This window comes from Eublepharis macularius, chromosome 7, assembly GCF_028583425.1.
Source record: "Eublepharis macularius isolate TG4126 chromosome 7, MPM_Emac_v1.0, whole genome shotgun sequence".
Lineage (NCBI taxonomy): Eukaryota > Metazoa > Chordata > Lepidosauria > Squamata > Eublepharidae > Eublepharis > Eublepharis macularius.
The window spans coordinates 112,922,967-112,947,725 of NC_072796.1; the positions used below are offsets into that span (position 1 = coordinate 112,922,967).

The 24,759-nt window shown below is 41.3% G+C and overlaps 1 protein-coding gene across 2 annotated transcripts in view; it reads left to right on the forward strand.

The window, feature by feature from the left end:
• The window catches only part of GRHL2 (grainyhead like transcription factor 2), a 107,076-nt gene that overhangs the window by 13,543 nt on the left and 68,774 nt on the right, over positions 1 to 24,759 (forward strand). For both annotated transcript variants that reach the window (XM_054985743.1, XM_054985742.1), the window contains exons 2-8: positions 5,240 to 5,429; positions 7,929 to 7,996; positions 8,562 to 8,955; positions 9,587 to 9,642; positions 16,318 to 16,471; positions 17,382 to 17,493; positions 24,208 to 24,302. In XM_054985743.1, the coding sequence (XP_054841718.1) occupies positions 5,240 to 5,429; positions 7,929 to 7,996; positions 8,562 to 8,955; positions 9,587 to 9,642; positions 16,318 to 16,471; positions 17,382 to 17,493; positions 24,208 to 24,302 (1,069 nt within the window). The remainder of the gene's footprint in view (positions 1 to 5,239; positions 5,430 to 7,928; positions 7,997 to 8,561; positions 8,956 to 9,586; positions 9,643 to 16,317; positions 16,472 to 17,381; positions 17,494 to 24,207; positions 24,303 to 24,759) is intronic.

Here is a 24,759-nt window from a genome sequence, read left to right on the forward strand (position 1 = left end):
AACTTGTGCTGACTTTCAGCCATGCTGTGACTACTGGTACCCTGTGCTGAACTCAGCAGATACCGGATTTGGTAGCCAATTGCAGCTTTTCAAGCTGTTAAGGTCAAATGCTCCAATATCATTCAAGAGTCATGTTAATTGATTTTCCCTAAACTGCCATACTGCACACTTTCCTAATGATTAATTTCTAGGATGAACAGTGCTGGAGCTCTGCACATGCTCAGGGGATCTCAATATATGCAGCTAGGTCAAGTTGAAGAGTTACGGATGATTTCTGAGGGTGATCACAGGAGCGAATTAAGGCCTGTCCTTCATAGCACATAAAAGATTTCCACCAGATGATCTGCAACAGAATGCTTCTGTAGCCCTTGTTTATGAACTATGGTGGGACACCTCAGTGTTCGCAGTGCGCAGGTGTCTGTATCATATTTACATATGGCTAATGTAGAGCCCTTATTAAGAAAAGAAGAATGCTAGCAAGAACTGCTCAGCTAGAGAGAAGTGGCTCTTCTAGGGTTAGACGAACAGTAATAGCCTCTTGAGAGAAGCAAAAACACACAGTTCCAAAACTTGTATGTATTCATTGTCTGGGTTGATTACATAACCAAATGAAGTTTGAGCTATTGGTCTTCATTGAGAGTATGAAGTGTACCGTTCCTGTGAATGGACACCATTACCTTTAGAAGTTGCATGTGGAGAGTGTGTGTGTGTAGTGCTTCATCTCATATATTAGGCCCTGATGAAGCAGGAGACACCTTCATTGTTCTTTGTTTCCAGTTGCCTCTGAAACTTGAAAGAAAAGCCCTTCCCCATCAATGTCAAGGAGAGCCAAAGAGAGATAATTGGAAAGAAAACTGTACTCTGCAGTTCCAAGAGTTCTTTGTATTTCTTGAAAATATAATCCTCAGTTTACTAGTTCTTGTAACAGGTACTCACAGCTCTGCCCCTGGAAACTGAGGCTGTGCACTGAAATGTCCTCCTATCCATAGCCTCTGCATTTAAGATTGCCAGTTCCAGGTTGGGAGAATCCTGGAAGTTTGGGGCTGGAGCCTGGGGAGGGGAGGAAACTCAGCAGAGATGTGGTGCCATAGAGTCTGCCTTCCGAAGCAGCTGTTTTCTCCAGGGGGTGGAATTCTGTGGTCTAGAGATCAGTTGTAATTCAGGAGAACTCCAGGCCCCACCTGGAGATTGGCAATCTCATTTGAATCAAATATGACAAATATTTAGAAACCAAAAATTGGAAGGTAGCGCTTTACCTGTTTCACTGGCTGCTTGGTTTGGAAGACCTATTGATTTTATTCATGATAACTTAAAAGTATTAACAGACCTGACATTCTGTATAACTTCATTTGGTATGATGGCTTCTATCCTTCCACTGAAGCCTTCCTTCCAAGCTTCTGATTTGCTTGCAAAAGGACCTAGATTCAGTCCCCATCATTTTTAGTTAACAGGATCTGGCAGTAGCTGAGACTCCGGAGAGCTTCTGCCAGTCAGAGTAGACAGTACAGACCTTGATAGATTAATGGTCTGACTCGGCATAAGGCAGCTTCATGTGTACCACCTTTATTTTAGACACGAGCATAGTTCGATCTAGCAAGGTAAACGTAAGTGAGATTACACTCGAAGCACTAGTTTGGACTGCTCTGGTTCTGAATCTGTCTAAGGAGCAATTCATACATATACAGTGCAATTCGATGCAGCGTTACTCCAGTCTAAGCCCACTGATACCCATGGGTTTAGATTGCAGTAACTCTGCATTGGATTGTACTAATAATGTCTTTGCAGACCGTAACCAAATCAATTTGATTACATTCTACCTATGTGTTGACTTAACTGCACTATTATGAAACCATTCATTAAACAAATTAAAACAAACTCTGCTTTGTATCGACTCTTTGTGAAATGATTCTTTGTTATTTTCTGGCTTCACTTACTGTGTTGATGTAGCAGAGAGCATTTTGATGTCCCTCGAACACTGCAACATGACAGTGCTGTCTACCCAAGAGATGGGATTCTCTGTGGAAAATGAATCATTATTCCACAAGGAAAAAAATGTAATGCTCTTCAGAGATTGGCATAAAGTTTGTACCTATTCTCAAATGAGTCGGTGGAATAAGAGGCAAGTTTTTTTCTAATGGCTAGTTAAAGCATGAATGGACCTTTTGCATAGAGACAGAGAGCAGACTGGCTTTTATCAGATCTCCAGCAGGACATTAGTGTTAGGGCATGCCTCTGCAATGATTTCCTTGCAGACTCATCTGATGCACTCTTTCAGCATATCAGACCCTCACAGTCCACATTTTTCTATGCATGCAATCCTTGAACCTCGTGGGGATTCAGCTGGCTCTGTAAATCTTCTGACTCCAGCCTGGCAACTCCGGTTGAACAACACACCCTTTGGGAAAGACCATGCTGCCAGCAGACTGCTGCCACTTCTGTGCTTTTCAGTGTCTTTGGCTGCCCTTTGCACTCTCACTTCCGAGCCATCTAACATCTTCTGCCAGGTTCTGCTGTCCTCCACACCTTCAAACACTCTGGAAACCTTCTCTCTTAGAGTCATACTTAGATGCTCCACACGGAGCAGCAAAAATACACCCCCAGTGCAGCTTTCAGGAGAGAAAACTGCTGGGGAGGAGGCAGGAGTCCTCCCCCCCGATGCAATTTTGAGCTCTTTTGGGTCTCCTTTTCCCCCACAAGCAGTTCCCTGCAGCTGTTTTGTGGCAGAGAGCATGTAAAAACGAGTGCATGCCTGCAAAGAAAAGTATCGTCTTTTTTGGCTTTAGCATGAACTTGTTGTGACTCTGGGCCTGATTCACATCTAGTGGTGTGGTAGCCGCTTGAAAATGCAGCTATGTGGAGGAGGCTGTTAAAAGTAGCAAGCAGATCATATGCAGTTTCAGCAATTTATTCACAATGGGCTCATCATGATTCCATGTTGAAAATTGCTGTAGGTGGGAGGAATTGCTTCACACAAATGTTTTCCTGTATGGAATAGCCTGTGTAGCATTTTCAAGTGGTTGCTGTACTGACGTGTGACTTTTTCAGGTAGAGGGCAATTTTAAATTTTTATCAGTGTTCCTTCAGTGATTTTTTTTATTGATTGTTTCAGATGGGGACAAAATACTTTACTTCTTCAGACAGCATTGCCCTTAAACTGAATGTTTTGTTTTCCTTCAGTGATGTCAACTTGTAGCAAAATCCAATTGGCTATGCAGCATTATGATATTAAGATCTTATTTACCACGGGATCCTTGACTGACTAGGATTATTCTAGGAAGGAACAGGAAGTTCTAACCAGTAAATAATGGCACTGAAACAGCAGCTGATAGGGGATTCAAATGGCAATGAAAACTCTCACATTTAGAGGATTTGGGGGAAGTATTTTGTCCCCTTAAAAGCTGCAATTTTGTTCCAAAAATCAAAATGGGGAAAACATCAGCAGTATTTCTATCAATAATGCAATGAGTGACACAGACTATAACAGGGTATTTGGCTGACTGATATGTGTGTCATTAATAGTTTAAACGTTGTTGGATTTTGATACCAGTCTTGAGAGGCAACTTTTGTGACTTCTTGTTCCAATTCTTTAGGGAAACAAACTTGCACAATCCTTCTCCATTTTGAACACATAAAGCAGTCTTATACTGAGTAGGACCATTGGTCGTAGGATTGCCCGGTCTCCTTACCCTACCAGTGGGAGGGGGGAGACCCAGCACTCACCTTTGCACCATCGTAGGAGTCATGCGTGCCCTCATGCCTGCATGATGACATCACTTCCGGGATGTGATGTCGTGCAGGTGCAGGAGCCCACTGCAGCCTGGGAGGCCTGTTCCCATGCCTTTTCCCCTCGCTGGCCAGGTGGGAGGTGGGGTGGAGACTGGAAGCAGGGGATTCCCTGCACCCACTGGAAGACCTGGGATCCCTAATTGGTCTACTTAGGTCAGTTTTGTCTGCTTCAGCTGGCAGCCACTCTCCCGGATCTCCTCAGGAATAAATGTTTCATATCATCTCCTACATGATCTTACTGAAGATACCAGGGATTGAACCTGGAACTTCCTGGATGCTGAAGGCAGATGCTCTACAACTGTCCGTTTTAACCATGGTTTCATGTCACATGTGCTTCAGACTAACCATAGCTAATGCTAATTAGGTTTCCTCTTAGCTATAATTTACAGTTCTACTTCAAACCCTGGTTTTATGAATCCTGATTAAATTAGGATCCTTTGTTTACATTAACCATGCTTCTTGTTAAGTGATTAACTCTGGCAAAGAAAGAGAGGAATGCATGACAGAAAGAAAAGGAGGGGGAGAGGAGAGTGAGAAAACGTGCAACCAAATACCAGTCTCAATCCTGGTTAAAGACTGCCTTCTTCCATATGTACCCACCCATTCATCTTCGGAGGTCCTTCTTTGGGTGCCTGCACCACCTAAGGCTAGACAGGTGGCAACCTGAAAAAAGGCCTTCTCAGTGACACCAAAACTTTGGAACTCCCTCCCCAGGGAGTCCTCCTCTGTTGCTGGCTTCCACCAGCAGGTGAAGACTTTTTTGTTTAGTTTGGCATATCCCCAATAAATGTTACTGACCTTTCTTCTGGCATGCTCTTTGTGTTGTATGTGTGTTTTATTGAATTGTTTTTATACTTTTAAAAATGTTTTAACATTTGTGGCATACAAATGTTTTAAAATAAAATAAAAACAAAACTAAGCAAGATACCTGCAGCATTGTTTCAGGTGTAAGCCATTCAGATTGGTGGTAGAGAAACAAGATAGCTTTTACCCAGTTAGGCCCTCTAGCTGTACAGACTGAGTTTTGAATGTACACAATGGTTGTTAGGATGCTTTAAAACATTTCTCTAAATTGGTTTTCTAACCAATCTCTTAAAGGTGTAGAATAATATGATTATTTTAAATGTATATTTATTCTGAAAATAATGGTAAAGAGGTTTATAGCTGCTGAATACGGATAGCTCACCAGTATGCATTCTAGATTCTGACTGGGGATTTCAGTTGTAGTATATTAATTTTAAGGTATCTATTTGTATTCCAAAAGGAAACTTCTATAGATTAAACCATATCTACTGCTGCACTGTAAAAAGAAACCCTTTTTAGTTGACTTTCATATTGCCTGCTTATCCTATCTAAGATAAGAAATCAGAATGTGATTTGTAAACTTGCAATTAAAGGTCCTTGGGGAGCCACTGCATGCTTTCATATGTGCACATTTGTTTTAAATCTACAGTAAAAACCGGCTTGTGACCATAGTGCCAAGTGATGCTCCGTTCAATTCTAGAAGAGCTTATACAAGTGAAGATGAAGCTTGGAAATCTTACCTGGAGAATCCCTTAACAGCAGCTACTAAGGCTATGATGAGCATAAATGGTGACGAAGACAGTGCTGCTGCTCTGGGATTACTGTATGATTATTATAAGGTAGGGGTTGCCAATAATGTACTTCTCCTTACCTGAAATTGCTGAGATGATTCTAGCAACCAGCTGGAGTACTTTCCTCAAAGAAGGAGAAACCTCATATTTTTCAACTACATTCACATGGTTGGATCAGTATCAAGGTTAAAACAATAGAAGATACTGGTAAACTGTGCCCTGTGCAGATGACTAGTCGAATATAGGAATAATCAATGAGTGGAGCAGGGAACCTGGAATTGCACCTGCTGGCCCAACCCTCAACCTTCACTTGTTAACCAGTTCTTATGTGACACTTGTACCCTGCAGTGCTGGTTACAAGACACACACACACAGGTTTGCATTACAAGGTACGTAATATACACGCAATAAGCTTGTATGCAAGAGCCCTTGGCACAAGCCTTGTGGCAGGGACAAATGGCCTGTTGGATTCTGGACTGGCCCTAAAAGGCAATTTGTTTTGTTCCATTTCTATATATATTAGTTATATTTCTTGTATTGTGTCTAATTTTAAAAACATTTGTTGAAAGCTGTTTCGGGTCCTGTTAGGGAGAAAAGCCACCAATAAATCTATTGAATTATAAACTGATCCTGTACATGCATCACTTCTGTGCAGAGGAGCCGGTTACTACGTGGAGGTCAGGGATATGGGGTGGGCTAAAACTGGCTCTCCACATGCATAGATTATCCCCATATTTCCACATACAATGAGCATTTCTAGAAATTGCCCAAATCCTTTAATTAATCCATAATTAACATCTGGATCTGAGCTTTATGTTCCATATTACACAGTAGCTCTGACCGTTTCTCTCTGCAGGTGGAGAGAAGAGCAGGACCAGTTCACATGTTATCCTTTTAGGGAATGGATAGAGTTATACTTTCTGCTCCCTAATTCAGTGTCCCAAAGCAAAAAGCAGGCTCAGGGAAGTTAGGAAGTATTGGGGTTCCCCCAGAGGACTTGCCTTCTTCCAGCAGGGAGCATCAAGCATCAGTCTTGATCTCCAGTTACTGTTTCTGAAAGAGGGGCAGGATGAAGCAGAGGGAGAAAATTGAGGGGCCGGGGAAATGAAAATTGCACATATTGGTGGGCTGGTGAGGGCATGTCTTTCAGACCCCTCATTCACTGCAGCCACCCCACATTGTCCACGCATCGGTTCTTGCAGGTGCTGCGCCAGAAAGAAGATAGCAAAGGACAGATTTTGCCTCTGGTTTACTCCCTCATCATCTCCCAGTCCTGGCCTCCACAGCTGCTGTCCAGGAATCCCCCAAGCATGGGGACGCTGGTTTTGTTCCCATGCGTTCTTCTTTTGGGCCATCGTCTACCTCACCACTATGTTGTACTCTGTGCTGGCCACAGTTCTTTTCTACCTGGGACTGTTTCATTCATTTTCCAGGCCAGGAATGTGCCACCCAAATTGTCTTCTCCCATATCTGAGGTGTTGCTTCTTGCTGTGTCATAGTAATTTTCAGAGAACACGTGAGGAGCAACTGTCTCCCCCCTCCCCTACTGTTTTTGAATGTCCTGTAATATCAGTGTAGAGGAAATGGGCAGGTATATAGGGAATGAATAAATCATTTCCTGCCTTTTGTTAGTTTAGGGTTCAAAGAAGCCCTAATCATACCCTAGTTATTTTAGACAATAGGCATTGGTGCAGTTGATTAACTTCTATTAGAGGCTATTCTTTTCAGTGAAGCATGTGCAGTGTTTCTGAGTAAGTTAGAGTGCATGATATTCACCTGTAAATTGGTGGTTCGTGTACAGCAAACTGAAAGATTACTCAAAAAATGAAATACATAATCCAATATACTCTGCACCTGTCCCGCTTTCTCTGGAGCCAAAGATCTGAGATAATGAGACTATGAGCCAAGCTACAAGTGACGCCTTACACAGGTTGGACACTTGTCAGCTTCCCTCAAGTTTTGATGGGAAATGTAGGCGTCCTGGTTTTACAGCTTGGCTCTCCATTACAGCTGCAAGACTAGGACGCCTACATTTCCCATCAAAACTTGAAGGAAGCTGACAAGTGTCCAACCTGTGTCAGGCGTCACTTGTAGCTTGGCTCTGTGTTGACTCTTTTGGAAGTGAAGGGCAGCGCAGCATCTCTTTGGACTCATTACTGTAGAGGGAGCAATAGAGCTAGTAAGATGGGCAGGTCAGATCCTTCTGTATCCTTTCCTCTTGTTGGTTCTGCTTCTGTCTCTTTGATCTCAACTGAATAAAATAGTTTGTCTTCCCACCACACCATTGCTCTTTTTTTAGAGAGAGAGAGAGAGAGAGAGAGAGAAGCTACATGAAGATATGGACTTAATCTGCTTTTACATCTTGAATATTTTCATTACAAACAAAACTCTGAGCAAACTTTTTATGAGACCTTGATTTAAAGTTTTGCAGGCAACTTAAAGCCAAATAGAGATTGTTTTGAAAGTCAGATCTGGTCCTTTGGTCTCCAGTATTTTTTTAAAAAGACTATACTGTCCTGAAGTCATACCTCTATCCTGTTGTTTCAGGTTCCAAGAGATAAGAGACTGTTGCCTGTTAATAAAGTGAGTGACAGCCAAGAAGACCAAGATAAAAGGTATAGTCTTTTAAATCAGCATGCAGAAAATTTTACTGAATGTGTGTATGAAAGGAATGAGAGATGGCTTGGGATTTTCTTTCCTGTCTCCAGAAAACAAAACAAAACACCATGAAAGGAAAGAAAGCTATGACCTATTGCTAAAAAGAGAGAGAGAAATGTAAAATTTGCAAAGCTTTAATAAGTAGTCTCAAGACACTGACATTAAAGTAATTGGTAGAGAGTGTAGAACAGTGCAGCCATTTGTAGATGGTACTCCCAGGAGGATTCTGGTAAAGCGTAACAAATGCAGCTCCTTGTTCATGTTTACTTTGATGGCATGTCCACAAACATTTTTCCTAGTTGGTGGTCCATATATAGGCACACAGCAAACCTTATGTTTGCAGTGCTTATCACATTTACAAGTTTCATTGAAATCAGTAGGATTATTTGTGTAAAGATGCTGAAGGTTGGGATATTAATCTCATGAGTCTTTAATCTGGATGCAAATGGTTCTGCAGATAATCACTATGGGAATTTTTTAAAAAATGGTTTCAGTTCACGATGCTTTGTTTGATCTTTTCAGAAGCTGTCTTGTCACCAATGATGCTCAGAGTAACTTGAACAGCAGTGGTGAAAACAGAGTGCAGGTTTTGAAGACCACCCCTGTAAATCTCTCATTGAATCCGGAGCAGCTGGAGACTTCCAAAAGGGAACAGTTCAGCACCAGCGTATCTGGAAGCCCAACCTCAATTTCTGTGACAGGAGTCATGGTAGTAAAGGCAGAAGACTACCCGCTTTACATGGCTCCATCAGCGCATTATGCAAGGGGAGAAAATGAGGAGCATCGGGGGGTTATATTTGAACACGCACATTATGAAGTGCCCAACATCACACCCCATACAACGTATATGAAAGATGACCAACGCAGTACTCCTGATAGTACTTACAGTGATACTTTCAAAGATGGCGGCGCAGAGGTATATCAATAGTGTTGTCATGATCAGACATGTGAGGAATGTCTTGTTTGTCACATTTTATCCATTCATTCCTCACATTTTATATCCCCACATGTATATGTTCAAGGAGCATTCCCCCTCACAATTACCCTGTGAGGTAGATTATAAAAAAGAGGGTGCTTAAGCTTGTTTTCCTGACCTGAAACAACCCTGAGATGGTATTTGCCTCGTTGGGTAAACCTATGTATACACCATTTCAGGTCAGGAAAAGAGTGTGAGATAGAAAACTTATGCATCCTTTCCTCACACACTATTGTCCCAATCCAACTTGGGCCCCAGCATGCCTGGGAAGTGAGTTCACAGCATGGAACTAACAGCACATATCTGAATGGAAATCCTTGTGGTGGACCCAGACACAATCTGAATTCTGTGTGATGTATAGATAAGTCCTCTGTTGTTTTTTTCTCTCAGACAGCCTTTAATGCAAAAATGCAAGAAACGTTGAGGTCAATTAGCATTTGGGATGCTACTATTTACTTCTTTGGCAGCCTTTCCTTCTTTTTAAATGAATCTTCAGTGTCACGTCATGATTCATTTGAATTCACTTTCTGAATGATAACTTTTGATACATATTTTCTCTTACATCTTTCAGAAATTTCGCAGTGGTTCTGTGGGCCCTGAGGAATACATTTATGAACAAACAGCCAGGTGGGTAGGGATAATGGGTGCAAAATGGAAACATCGCACTTCTGACTGGACTTAGGTTAAAATATATGGATTGCAGGCTCCTCGTTTACCACAATTTTGTTTGTACCATATTTAGTAACAGCCCTATCACTGTCATCCTTCAACCTTTCTGTGCCTCGTGTTCAACATTTATCTCCCAATGAGTCACTAAGAGGTTAGGTTGTCAAAATAACTAATATACTTCCTCAGTTTACAGAAACCTGGAATATGGTGCACATACAGCTTAAGGCATGATCATTACTAATCAAAGCGTGAAAACTGGGCATTTTTACTGTTCTCCCTTGAAACCCCGGGCATGAAATCTACATTGTCAGAGTGGCTAACACTTTTGCATTAATTTTATAAATATTATTGTGGGCAGGACAGACCCTGATTCTGTACAGGAGCTAGGCTTGCCATATACCCACTGGAGGTTGGAGATTTCCTGCTCCCAGCTCTGGTTGCCTGCCAGCACTCCAGCAGCTGGCAGGAGGGGAAAAAATTGCTGTCAGGCAATGGTGCTATATCGCTTTTGGGGAAAAACTAGAAGTGATATTATGTTGCTCTAGGAATTGCTGGAAACTCCACAGTTTTACCATAGAGTTTCTGATGACTCCTAGAGGCATGTGATGTCATTTCTAGGTTTTCCTTAGAAGAACAAGATATTGGTCACTTTCCGGTGCCCCCCAATGTCTTGCACCCCTGGATTCCTGCCAATTGCCAGCCAGTGACTGGCAACCCCACCAGGACTCCCTGTGCAGCAGGATGGCAAGTGGTTCCTTTAAAAAGCCACTGCCCAAGAAAGACCTGTAATGCTGCTGCCCATCAGAGCAGACAATATTGAGTTGGATGGATCACTGGCAGAATCAGTGCGGCAGAAGCAGTTGTTACAATCATGTGGGAAGATGCTTGAGATTGGCCCCACCCACATGGTTGCAGCATTTACACATATTCCCTTTGATGGGAAAACAATGTGGCCTGCCAAGTTGAGGACAATCCCTATGACATCCAGTCTTTCATACATTACCAGTGTGATGTGGAGCTGTACCATAGAAGAGCAGTTTTTCATTGGCTACCAAGCTACCAGAATTAGATCTGAATTCAGCTTATGTTGAATCCAAAGGGGTTATAATAATATAAGATAAACAAATGGAAATTTAAAGCTTTAAATTTTACTATCCTAAATGCAAATGAGTCCCTTCACTTTAAAATTACAGATATCATGGAACCAGAGTATGAATCTAGTACTCACTAAGATCAGTGATTTCTATTGATTTTGAGGTAACTGTGGTCAGAGTAAAAGAATACAAATTAGAAGCTGCTCTATATAATAACAATGCCTACATTTCATTTCTGCTCCAGGGTACAGTTTGATTGCTTGGGAAAAAAATTCTCCTGTGGTTTAGGAAAAGAGATTGCAAAATTGGTTAGATATATTATGTCTGAGTTTTGCAATAGTCTCTATTCATAAACAGAAGTGTACATTACTATTGATTGACCAATACAAAGGAATTGCTTCTTTCAGCTTGATTTTACTTTGCAGGAAAAAAACCCGAGAAAGCTTTTAACATTTTTTTATGATGGAGAATAGCTGAATTTAAGTTAAGGAATACTTGTTCCAAACTTTCTAATTTTTCTTGTCTTCGTTCACCATTTACATTGGCTGTTTTGTTTTTGGAGAAGAAAGGTTAGTGGAATGAAGCACATCAAGATAAAAGTTTCATTTTTATTCATTACAATTATTCATGTGTTAGTATCTTAATGAGGCATGATTTGTACAGAAGCACCTCTGTGCTTGTTCTGGCTTCAGATTCTGATAGCCACTACAGGCACAGATAGCTAGGAAGTTTACTTGTAAATTATTCCTTGCCCCATGTTGCCTATAGCCTTTTAGAAGAAGCAACAGCCACTTTGCCTTGAAGCATTCCCTGCAAAGTGCATGTCTAGGATGCATATAGCTCAACTTGTTTCAAGGCTGATAATCTGGATCTGGTTTCCAAGGCCAGTTTCCAAACCTAAGAGATTCAGATGAGGATAGTCAGTGGATTTTTATGGATGCTTTCCCTTAGGACGCATACGGACTGTTCCATAATCCCATATAGCTGTTAAGGTGTCCTGCCATTATTCAGTGGAAAAGAAAACCTGCTCTCTTTGTATAGGCACAGAGGCACTCTGTTGTTATTACAACATGGTGGATACATTGGCCTTCAAGAGGACTCTGAAGCTTTAATTTGTGCAAAATGTGGCTTCCCACCTCTTTATGAATATTGGGTTACTTAAAAGTAGGTGTGTATTATTGTCCTCCTGACCGAAACCAGGAGTCAGACCTTGAGATTGAAAGGAAAATAAGGAGATGGTTAAAGGAGGAGAATGCTGTGATACTGGGTGACTTCAACTACCCTTCCATTGATGACAAATATGTGCTTGTGTCGTGCCATAGAAACAAGCTTTCTAAACATCGTAAATGACTGTGCACTGGAGCAGTTGGTCACAGAGCTGAGCTGACTACAGGTGTAGCGATTTTGGATCTGATTTTGAGCGGGGCTCAAGACCTGGTGCCAGATGTAAATTTTGTTGCATTGATTGGGAACAGTGACCACACTGCCATTAATCTCAGCATTCATATCAACAGAAATTTCCCCCAAATTCCAAAACAATCACTTTTAATTTCAAAAGAGGGAGCTTTGCTATAATGAGACTAGTCTGAAGAAGGTTAAAAAGAGAATTAGTGAAATCCTAAGCAGAGTTACTGTCAGACTAGATTAACTTTGCTTAGGATTTCACTGTAAGAGAATCATATCCCTCTGGGATGCCTGGAAACTATTTAGAACTATGCCGATCGAGGCCTAGATAGAAGGCATACCTCAGATCAGGAAAAGTACCAACAAGTCTGAAAGGATGCCTGAACAGTTAACAATTCAAATCAAGGAAGCCATAAAAAACAAAAAAAGCTTTTTAAAAAAATTAGAAGATTTCTCCAATTGAGGGAAACAGAAAGAAGTTCAAGTTGTGGCAAAACAAATAAAAGTTGACAATAGGACAAGCAAAAAGAGAATTTGAGGAGCGGATGGCCAAAAACATCAAGACAAAGAACAGGCATTTCTTCAAATATATCATGAGCAGGAAACAGGCTGGGAGAAGGTTGGGCTGTTGGGTGACAAAGGAATTAAAGGATAGCTTAAGGAAGTTGGGGAGGTGGCAGAGAAATTAAATGAATTCTTTGCATCTGTTTTCATTGTGGAAAATGTGATACACACACCCACGACAAAGTCACTGTTTTGGGGAAGGGTGTCTGAAGAACAGACTCAAATTGAGATGGCGAGATGAAGTTCTAGGACTACTCGGCAAACCAAAACCCAGTAAGTCTTCAGGTCCAGATGGCATATGTTCAAGGGTTCTTAAAGAACTCAAATATGAAATTGTTGATCTACAATTCAGTATACGTAACTTATTGCTAAAATCAGCCTCTCTGGCAGATAACTGCAAAATAGCAAATGTCACTCTAACTTTTAAAAAGGGGTCCAGAAAATTACAGGCCAGTTAGCCTAACTGAATTAAATTAGTAGAGACAGTTACTAACAAGTGAACTTTTAAACACATAAAGGAATAAAGTCTGCTGAGGGAAAATCAGCATGATTTCTGCAAAGGGAAGCCTCGCCAACCTTTTGGAGTTCTTTGAGCAGGTTAAGCATGTGGATAAGGGCAATCTGGTAGTCATAGAGCAACGGGGGAGTGGGGTGGTGGTGGTAGCTATGAATTTCTTGCTTTGTGCAGGTGTTTGAACTAGATGACCTTTGAGGTCTCTTCCAGCTCTGTGTTTCTACATGATGTCATGGTGTTGATGCAATGCCAACCCCCCCCCCCATTTCAACTCGCTGCCCCACCAAACATCAGTGAGGCCTCAAATGGGAGGCAACCCCACACAATGGCCTATGTGATACTTTAAGCGTCTTTTTTTTTTTTACCACAGCGTAATGTTTAAGTGCTCCATTCCTGTGGTAACATCAAGATCAGCTGGCCACTGTTCAGTCATCTCCTGACAGGACAACAGCAAACCACTGTAGAAGAGAGTAGCTAGATGCCTTCTCCAGCTGCTGACAACTGGAGTTACTTGTTACTCTCCTGTCAGTAATAGCCTCTTACCTGTTGGTGATCTAGTGACACAAGAACAGGCTTTCTAGGAAATGCCGAAATATAAGATAGAAGTCCTTGAAGACAGTGGCCGTTTTCACACTGCTTACCGATCGCGCAAAACTCCCGGAACGATGCACCTTCCTGGCACGATTTCCCGTCATAACTCCAGTTATTGCGGGAAATCATGCCAAGAAGGCACGTCGTTCCTGGAGTTTTGTGCGATCGGGTAAGCAGTGTGAAAACGGCCAGTCAGCTAGAACAGAATTGTGTAAAATTCTCTGTTCGTTGTACTCCCACAGTCCAGTTCTGAGACATGCTGTGCCAGCACATCAGTTTCCTAGAATGGGGTATGCCAACAACTAAGCAGATGATATAATATCAAAAGAGCATGCTGCTTTGGTGTTCCAGAGATGTCATAATGGCATAGTGACTACAGGCACTTACGCCTAGGACTGGGGATCTAAAATAAATGATTAATAACAAATACTGGTTCCTTTACAGCATATTCTTTATTGGACTACATTTTAAACAGAGAGCAAATGCTTTTATCTACATTGAGGGCATGCTGAACTGTAAGCTTGTACGTTTCCAAGATGTTTGTTAGCTTGTACCGTGTGCTGTGGCTGATACGTTGGATTTGTCTGTGGGTTCAGATTCCCTCTCAGCTCTGAAACATATCAAGAATAGTTGCTAGGGTTGCCAAGCTCAGGTTGGGAAATTTCTGGAGATTTTGGGGGTGGGGACTGGGGAGGGCGGAGTTTGAGGGAGGGAGGGGCCTCAGTGGGGTATAATGCCATAGAGTTCACTATTCAGAGCAGCCATTTTCTCCAGGGCAACTGGTCTCTGTTACCTGGAGATCAGTTGTAATTCCAGGAGCTCTGCAGCTACTACCTGGAGGCTCAACAAACAAACAATTCCGGGAATATATATTTTTAACTATCAATTTTTATATTTTTATATAGTGCATAAGTGCAAAGTGCAAGGTGTAGTACATAATTATACGCAATAATAAATATTCAATAAATACAATAAAATGCTGATTTCTCTGTCTCGATATGCAATAAATACAATAAAAGTACAAAAAAATTTTATCCTAATTGTTATAAGGTTATTTTTCAAAGAATCAATGTCCATAGGCTATATAAGGTGGAAATGTGGCAGCATACAAAATTCCTTATATAGAGTTCCAATGCAGATGTAAAGAAGCAGGTGTTGGGAGGCTCCAGTCCAAACTAAAGATAATTCCAAAAGTGCCGACGGGATTATGCGTGCATATTTATACAATTCCCGTTTCGTATAACATACTTCTTCATGGGCACAATAAATGCGGACGGCCCCCAGTTCACTGGTAACTCAAGTATTGCTGCTTATGCCATTCTAATTCAAATTCAATACACAAGACGCATGGATTGACAGACAGAAATCATACACAGGAAAGGACTCCCTTAATCACTACCTGGAGGCTGACAACCCTAATGGTTGCAAAGCTTATAAATGTAAGAAATAATAAACATGGCAACATTCAGACATCCCCAAAACCTCCTGTCTGTGGGAGGGAACAAGCACAGCTTGTTTGCTGTGCTCATGTGCTCCCCCTCCCCTGCCCCTTTTCTTCCAGCCTGATCTAAAACTTTTGTTTTGGAAACCTGGAATAAAACTTGTATTTGCCATGTTGTCCAAATGTGGATGCCTAGTCAAACTGGAGTTTGAGTCAGGGCTTCCAAAGCCCTGTGAGTCATTATGACTGTACTCTGTGCATGAATAAAAGAGGGGAGGGAGAGGAACAAGAGTATGACAACAAGCTGTGTTCATGTCCTCATGGCCAGGTGGTTTGTCATGATGTCTGAATACAAATTCTGTGTTTGTAAGACAATTATATATTCACAGTTGTGGTATTTGAGGCAAGGGTGTGCATGCAGAGGCATTTGTGCAGGACACTCTTATTGGTCCAAGGAACCCGAGGGACAAGTTTGCCAGTGTTGGGATTGGGGGACGATGGTGCCATTTTGCCGGATATCTGGGTATGGTGTGTTTGCTTTGCTGTCAGCAAACCTCTCTGGAATCTCATTGTGAGATACTCTTGAAAGTCTGTATATTCAAGCTCCGTTGTAAATGTAGTGTTGTTTACTTAGAGGTTTTATTTAATTTTTGTTGCCCTGAGCTCCCTGAAGCCTCCTTGGTTGTATAACCCAGTGAGATAAATTAGATTGAGAGAATTACAGTACAATCCTAAGAACATTTTCTTGGGAGTAAGACCCATTGAATAGACCTGATTAGGATCCTGAGTAGACTTGCTTAGGACTGCTCTTTTACTATGTCAAGGCCACCAGCTGAGCTTCACAGCTCCATCGGCAAGCCCAGCATCCTAACCACTCCACTGGCCTGTCTTTCTCATTGTGTTCAATTCATACAATTTTATACAAGAGATAGAGCAGATTTGTCAAGCTACTCTTGTAACTGAATTTTTGATCATGGAGACTTTGTTTAATGGAAATGTAATGATTTGTCTGTCTTTGTCAACAGCACATTTCGATATACTTTGGAAGCTACCAAATCTCTACGTCAAAAGCAAGGAGAGGGACCAATGACCTACTTAAACAAAGGACAATTTTATGCCATCACACTGAGTGAGACTGGTGACAACAAGTGTTTCAGACACCCAATCAGCAAAGTCAGGGTATGGTTTTATTTCCTGATAATATTGGTTTGCTTGTGGCTTGTTGGGTTTTGCTTACACTGTTCCTTGGACTACATACAGTTTTATACAGTGACCCACGTTTTAATGAATGCTCAAGATCATTAATTAAATATACTTCCTAAGTAAGAGTTATGACAATTGTTTACTATTATTTAGAGGGAGAATTTGTGCCAGATCTATAGTTTTTGTGAGACTCTTCTTTTTGGCAGAAATTGCAGTAGGGCTCTTAGGGAGTTACCATAGCAGCAGCAGCACATTTGGTATATATAAAGCCCTGGGTTCAATGTTTAGTGCCTTCATATAAAAGGATGCAAAGTGCTCAGCTTTGTCCTTTTGGAAAGCATTCTGGAAGAAAAGAGTTCAAGAGTTGAGGTTCAGCCACTATATGAGTAATACTCAGCCTTTATATAATGCTTTCCGTGTTCAAAGCCCTTCATTACAATAATGCAGTTATCACTGTGGTGCGGAAATGCTGCTCAGCATGCACTTGCGGCCCCAACTCTGTTCCCAGTTCCTGTTGAAGCCTCTTGATATTGTGCTGTCTTGAAGAATTTGTAAGGTTAGGAGGAGGTGGAGGAGGAGGTGTGTTGGTCTCAAACCATTAAAGAGTTTTACAAGACACAACCAACAGCTTGGAGTTTTCTCAAAAGACAGTGACAGATGCAGCTGCTTTCCCATTAGTTGACAACATCATTGTCTGCTTTAACCCTAATGAGTCTCCACTTGCGGTGCTGCTACCTTTTTCTTCCCATCAAAACCACCACAAAATTTATTCTAGGTGAAATACAACAGCGAAACTTGAAATAAGTAAAGATTATTATTTCTCTTAGCAGTTAGGCTTAGTCAGTCCCATTTTACCCATCTAATGATTGTTCTCTGGTTCTACCAGAGTGTGATAATGGTTGTCTTCAGTGAAGATAAAAACCGAGACGAACAGCTGAAGCACTGGAAATATTGGCATTCCCGGCAGCACACAGCAAAGCAGAGGGTTCTTGACATTGGTGAGTAGAGAGCCTAGTAAGTGTACATGCTTACTGACACTTTGTGACCCATGGCAAAGGAACAATGGGACTTCCTGAAGTAGATTATGTTCGAGAGAAGGGATAGTGTCCCCGATGGATCTTATAGTGGACCTAATTTGGTCATTGCAAGCATTTTCTTCTAGTACAGTAGACTTCAGCCTTTTCAGACCCCAAACCCACCTTTAAGCCCAGCTTGCAATTTAGTTTTTTACCTTTATGTATGTCAGACTTCTCCCTCTTTCCTGTAATCTTCGACTTTTTTCCTCTTTCTCTGTTTTTTCTCCCCCTCTCATTTTCCCCCCCACTCTCTTCTTCCGTCTCTTAAAAAAACCTCTAAGCAAAAAAAAGAAAATAGTGGTGGAGGTGATATGATTCATTTTACATCACAGTATGATACAGTTATGGGTTCTGCCCTACCAGTTGCACACTAATGCTCTAATAAGTACTGTTTTCTTAAAAGAGTTTTGTAATATTTAGCCTGCATGTTCTTTCCTGCCACTTCTATGCATGGCCTCTTGCGCTAGCCACAATGCAAGCCTATCTCCATAGAAACAGGCTAAGAATTTGAGAATACTTCAGGCAATAGGCCACTAAACCTTCCCCATCCTATTAATTTCTTCTCCCTCTTCCTCCAAATTCTGTTTCCCATGCCAATTTGTAACACTTGGCAACTGACCAGAGTTTCACATTGTCTGTCTTTCAGAGTCAAAGATGCCCAATGGCAATTTGATGTACTTAGCTATCAGCACCAGACATGGTTCATATCCTTATTTATAGCATTTGAAAAAATATTTGAGTGATGCTGTCATACGGTACCCTCCCATAATCACCTTTTCCCCCAGGCTATCAGGTGTTCTCAAATGTGATAAGTGTGTTTTATCATGTATAATCAGTCTTTCCTCTTACAGTATTCATTGTAAAACTTTTGTTGCATTTTAACCCAGCCTTCTTTTACCCTTAAATCTAAACTGGACACCTTCTGCAAAACACTATCAAGTGTGCTTCAGAGTAGTACAGTTTACTTCTTACTGTTTTTGTATTCATGCAATTCAAAATGCCACTGTAGAGCAGCAGTTTTCTGCCTTTCTGTCCCTGAACTCTAGCAGCTAGATGACTACATTTTGTCACTAGAGGTAGATGGGAGGCTGAAATGGCCCTGGGAAAGGGCCACTTCCCCTCCTGCCACCACACTCCTTCACCACATGGAGGGTCAGAGAGCCAGCTGGAGAGAACGGAGGTGCAACTGCGTTCCTCCATGTTTCTCGTTTTCATGTGCTCTCAGTCTTCTACTGATTGCTGTTGCAACATGTTCAGGTCATAAAACATCAGTCCATCAACTGGCTAAACATGTTTTAGCTCTTGGTCTACATTATCAGCTTTCAATTCAAGTCAAACTGTAGGGAGAGTGAGCTATACTAGGGAATACTCCCCCAACCCTGGCACAAAAAGTAGCTAATGGTTTCAAGTATGAACCTTCATTCCCCTGTAAGTTGAGTCCACCCACCCACATTTTAAAAATCCACCTTATTCTGACTTTAGTAGGCTGAACATGTAAACACATATCAATAAATAGCTGCAAATTCAGAAAATTGGAGTAAAACTTAAGCTGCATTCTGTATGTCCAATAGTGCCATCCTAAGCAAAGTTACATTCTTCTAAGCTCGTTGAATTCAGTGGACTTAGAAGGATGTGACTCCGTTTAGGATGGCAGTACAGTTGTGCTGCAAAGCCAGGTTCATAGTCCATAGGCATAGGATGCAACAACTTTGCTCTGAAGTGAAGCAGGTTTGAGTCTGGCCAGCCAGTGCCTAGTTAGAAGACTCCTTGAGAACCTGATATATGGCCCTGTCAAATCCTTGATTGGAGAATGGTGGGATATAAATGAAATCGATAACAAAACAAGCCAAACATCTAAGAGTAACACATTAATCTATCTGCAGCCTTTGACACAGTAGACCACGCCACTGTGCTGAGTTGTTTGGAGGCAGAAGTAGGTATCAAGGATGCACCTTGGACTGGCTTAAACCGTTCCTCATAGGATGAACTCAAAGGGTTGCTATTGGAGACTAGCTGTCTTCAGCGTGGGAATTATCTTGTGGGGTTCCCCAGGACGCTATCTTATCCCCCATGTTATCCAACCTGTGTGTAAAGACTTTAGGAGAACTCATCCATAGCTGTGGAACTGGATGCCATCAATACGCAGATGATACTCAGCTCTATTTCAAGTGATGCTGTAGAGGTACTGAGTTGCTGCTTGACAGCTGTTGTCAACTGGCTGAAAGCAAACAAAATTAAAATTGAACCCAAACAAGACAGAAGTGATGCTGGTTGGAAAAGCAGAGATCTTGAAGGACATTGTGTTCCGCCTGTTGATGAGGTTCAGTTCATCCTGCAGATTCAGTTAAGAACCTAGAGGTTATGCTCGAACCAGCACTGCTGCTAGAGAAGCAAGTAAATGTAGCTGCAAAAAAGGCTTTTTCACAATGCGGACTAGCCTGGAATATGGCCACCTACCTTGACATGGCTGATCTGGCCTCCTGGATTCATGGCACAGTAACATTGAGACTAGACTACTGTATGCACTCTACGTAGATCTTCCCCAAAAGTTGATTTGGAGGTGCCAGCTGGTGCAGAACGGTGCAGCTTGTTTACTCCCCGGAACTAGATGGAGCATGCATATAACTCCCAACAATAATTCCACAAAGTTTCAGCTGGTCACTTACTTGATTTGAAAGTGGCTGTGGTTAATTTCTTGTTTTTATGGGTTGTCTAGATCCAAAATTCCTGTTTCAACACATCTTTTTCAAAGAATCACAGACTATATCAAATTGTATCATTCAGGCATACTGGCACGTTCAGTTCTTAACCGGTACAACACTGAGTCATTGACTCAATGCTGTCAAGCAGCAACTCAATACCTCTACCCAGATTAACTGAATAACTGAATTATTCAGGAGGGCTTTCTGCCCAGATTATAGGGCTGTGTTGTAACAAGTAGCTCAGAGGGGTGCTTTGGTAAGGAAGAGGGACTATACACTACTCTGTTGGGTACTGTCTGTTGAAGTAGCTATGCACTTACTAGTGATGAGTTACCACATTGCTAAACATGCCATGTAAATAAGTTGTGCTTTGTTTCAGAAAGATTTCAACTCTTTGCTCAGATTTATACATGTTTTTCAAATTTTCTGCTACCATACCCCATTGTATCTTTATCACTGAATATCCTAATTGTTGTATTGTCGAAGGCTTTCACGGCCGGAGAACGATGGTTGTTGTGGGTTTTCCGGGCTGTATTGCCGTGGTCTTGGCATTGTAGTTCCTGACGTTTCGCCAGCAGCTGTGGCTGGCATCTTCAGAGGTGTAGCACCAAAAGACAGAGATCTCTCAGTGTCACAGTGTGGAAAAGATGTAGGTCATTTGTATCTACTCAGGAGGGGTGGGGTTGAGCTGAGTCATCCTGTAAGAGTTTCCCAGGGTGTGGAATGCTAATGGCGGGAGGCTTCACTGTATCCTGAGGAGGTTCTTTTGCATATGGATTGGTGCTTGATGTGCTAATCTTCTCTGCAGGGCTATTGTCGGGGATAGAATGTTTTGTTAGCCTGGTGTTTTTCAGAACTGGAAACCATGCTCTGTTCATTCTTAAGGTTTCTTCTTTCCTGTTGAAGTTTTGCTTATGCTTGTGAATTTCAATGGCTTCCCTGTGCAGTCTGACAAAGTAGTTGGAAGTGTTGTCCAGTATTTTGGTGTCCTGGAATAAGATACTGTGCCCTGTTTGCGTTAGGCTATGTTCAGCCACTGCTGATTTTTCAGGTTGTCCAAGTCTGCAGTGTCTTTCATGTTCTTTTATTCTTGTCTGGATGCTACGCTTTCCTAATTGTTGTTCATCCTAATTGTTGTTCATTATTGCACTTTGCTCAATGAATGTCCTAGCTGTTGATTATATTGTATTTTCACTTGCACTGTGTAATCCTCCTTGGATCTCAGTGAGAAAGGTGGACTAACAACAACAATGTTGTATAGTTTATGTTGAGTTTAGTTCCAAATTTTTGAACATAGGGAATTCTTCTTACCAATACACACTTCATTAGATCTTTCAGAGGAAGCCATTGTGATTAAACTAGGGTAAAACTGATACAAATGAGCAGCACAGATATGCCTGCGTTTTGTCAACTGCGTTCTCATTTCTCTTCGTCATCCTTTTCCACAGCATGTGTGCATTATTGTCTTGTCATAAATATATGTTGGGTGAGGAGTGGGCGCCATGCATTAGCTTCCTTAGTTAGCCTTGCCTTATGTTTCTGTAGTGGCCTCTAGACAGGTCTTGAGTGGAAAGCCGCTTCTCCTGTTTGAAAATTCCACAGATCTCTGTGCCCTGCAGTGCTTCAGACATTCCTAATGCATTGTTTCGCTTGTCCAGACAACATCCCAGCTCTTCAAAACAGACAAATGGATGACTGCTTTCTGTTACGTTAGTCAGATTTCTGTCATGTAAATATGATTGAAATTATTAATCGTCTCTTGATTATAGTTCATGTGTTTAATTTGCAAAAGCGAGGAATAGCAGGAGAATGGGAGAGGCATTTTCCATGTGTCAGCAGAGAATATACACCTTCCTGCTCACACACATGAGGTGCATTCTTCTATTGATAACACATTAGCTGTACCCTGTTTCTTAATAGGTTTATTGTAAGTAGGGGACCTGTGGGAACTTGTGGAGGGATCTCATTTCCCAACCCGATCTTCTTCTTGCTTTTCCTATTGCCCACTCCCAGCAGCAACTGCAGCCACTTCCCTGAACCTTCCTGTTTTCTCTCCTCCTATCTTCAGTTTTACTTACCCCTGGCAGCCCTACCCCTGTCCCCCACCGCACGTGGCATAGTCATCCCTCTATTTTCTGTTCCTCTCCTCCTGTCTCCTGTTTCCCGTTTTACATTTTTGGCTCCTTCCTCCTCCATCTTTCCCTCCCTTCCCTCTTTTACTTTTTTCAGTGCGTCTTTTCCCCTCCTTTCACCCCACATGAACAGTAATAGAGGCTTAGAAACTCAGTGGTGTTGGTTGGAGATGGTCTAACTACTGCCAAAAGGGTCACTGAGATCTCACAATGTAGTCCTGGCATACTTTTCTTAAAGAAGCAAATACACTTCTACAATTTGCGTATTTTTTAGCCCCCAATGTGTGTGTGTTTTTTTTAAACTCTTCATATTTTTCTTTAAACCCGGGGTTTCACCCAGGCTCTCTAGGACTACTGTACGGCCATTCCTGATGGAGATACAATTATTAATATTGCGTTTATTTTGAATCTGAAAGTTTGCTTGTTTGTTTTAGGAAAAAGTTGCCTTGGTGTCTTGTAGGATTTGTATCTTTGCACTGGGAGCTGGAATCCACATGAATCCAGTTCTGTGAACAACTTACCTGAAACTAATAGCCTCTGAATGTAGATGCATAGAGTAAGCATAAAACGAGCGATCTCTTAACCAGAGTGCCAGAGGCTCACAAACTCTTTTCATCCCTCACTCATATGGATTGTTCATTGCCTTCTCCAGCATAAACATGGTGCATAATTACATTTGCACTGGCACTAATCATATCTCACACTAACCATGGTTAGCTTTTAAACTAGGGCAAGAAACTGTTTTTTAAACCCTAGTTAAAGCTAAACAGTTAACAGATAACTTTACAGTTTTTGCTACTTTCCATGAATTAATTCCAGGTAAAAAATTCTTGTACTGAAAACCATCCCCCCATTCCCAGTGAAATCACCAATAAAATTTTGGCTAGTTTAATACTGTGAATATGGCATGGTTAACTACACCAAAGAGTAGAAATGGCAAATAATATCAGTAATAGTGAAACATTAGAATGTGTAACATGAAAACGTGCCTCAGTGAAAAGGCAAAAATCCATTTTTACTTGAGTTGTCTCCCAATTAAAGACAACTTATAGTGCAATCCAAAGGAGAATAACGCCATTCTGAATACATTGAAGATTTAGTAGGCTGTAACTCTGTTTAGGATTGCACTGTTACTCAGTTTAGTCATATGACTCTTAGTTGATAAATTGGTTAATCAAATCTGCCTAAATTTGTATGCGAGAAAAATTAAAAAGCATACTGTTATGTATTGGGCTAGCTTCAGTTAAAGTGGGGCTCCTCAGGTCTGCAATCTTATTGGGTAATAGGATTAGCAGCAGCCAATCGATCCTCCTGGATGAGGACCAATTGCTGCCTTGTAAATATGTTACGTTGTACTTCGTGCAGGCAAATGAAGGATCCTAGTTGCATGTGTTCTTATTGGGTGTTACTGAAAAGGGGCATAGTATTGGGTGCATATATCTGGCTCCCTCGAAAGCGTGTGTAGTAGTTGGTAATAAAGATGTTCTTATGAGCTGAAATCACTGCCTGACTGAAATCACAATGGGCCAAAATCACAGAACATAATACATACTTTCTCCATTGTCAGATGATCCACAAATCATCTTCCAAGCGTTCCCTGTTTCACACAGATTTGGAATGCTTTCCAGTGTCAGTTTTCATAAGTACACACTAAAAATGTTGATCTGTTGATCAAGGGTAACTTTTTAATCAATCAAAAAGTGTTTTTTTCCTGTTAATGTAACCAACTGATCAATTACATGCTGTAGCCTTAGCATCAAAAGAAACATCGGTAATCTTTTCCCCCTCTCTTTTTCTTACAGCTGATTACAAAGAAAGCTTCAACACAATTGGGAATATTGAAGAAATTGCCTATAATGCAGTGTCTTTTACTTGGGATGTCAATGAAGAAGCAAAGGTAAGGCATCAGCTTGCAATATACTTGTTTAACACACATTTGTCCAGCAGTATTCAGAGCTGGTTTGCAAAAAAAGGTTGAAATGTTAATGCAATTTATATTCCAAAGAAATGCGAAGTTGTAGACGCTTTAAGTCAGAACTCTTGATTTAGGCCAAGAGTCATGTGACTTGGAAATGTTACTAAAATTCAGGCAACTTCTGATGTGGATAACCATCTCTCTACATCAAAATGTTACCTTTTCTCTCATGCAGATCATTTCTTTTGTCCAGTATATATACAAATAACTTAACTCTATTCAATAAATAAATACTGAAGACACCTTTTAGGGGAGTAGGTTATATGGAGTTTTATTTTGAACGTCTTACATTGTGATGTTTTTAACTGTGATTTGTAAACCACCTTGAGCCACAAGGAAAGGGGGGATATAAATATTTTAATAAAAATAAATAAACAAA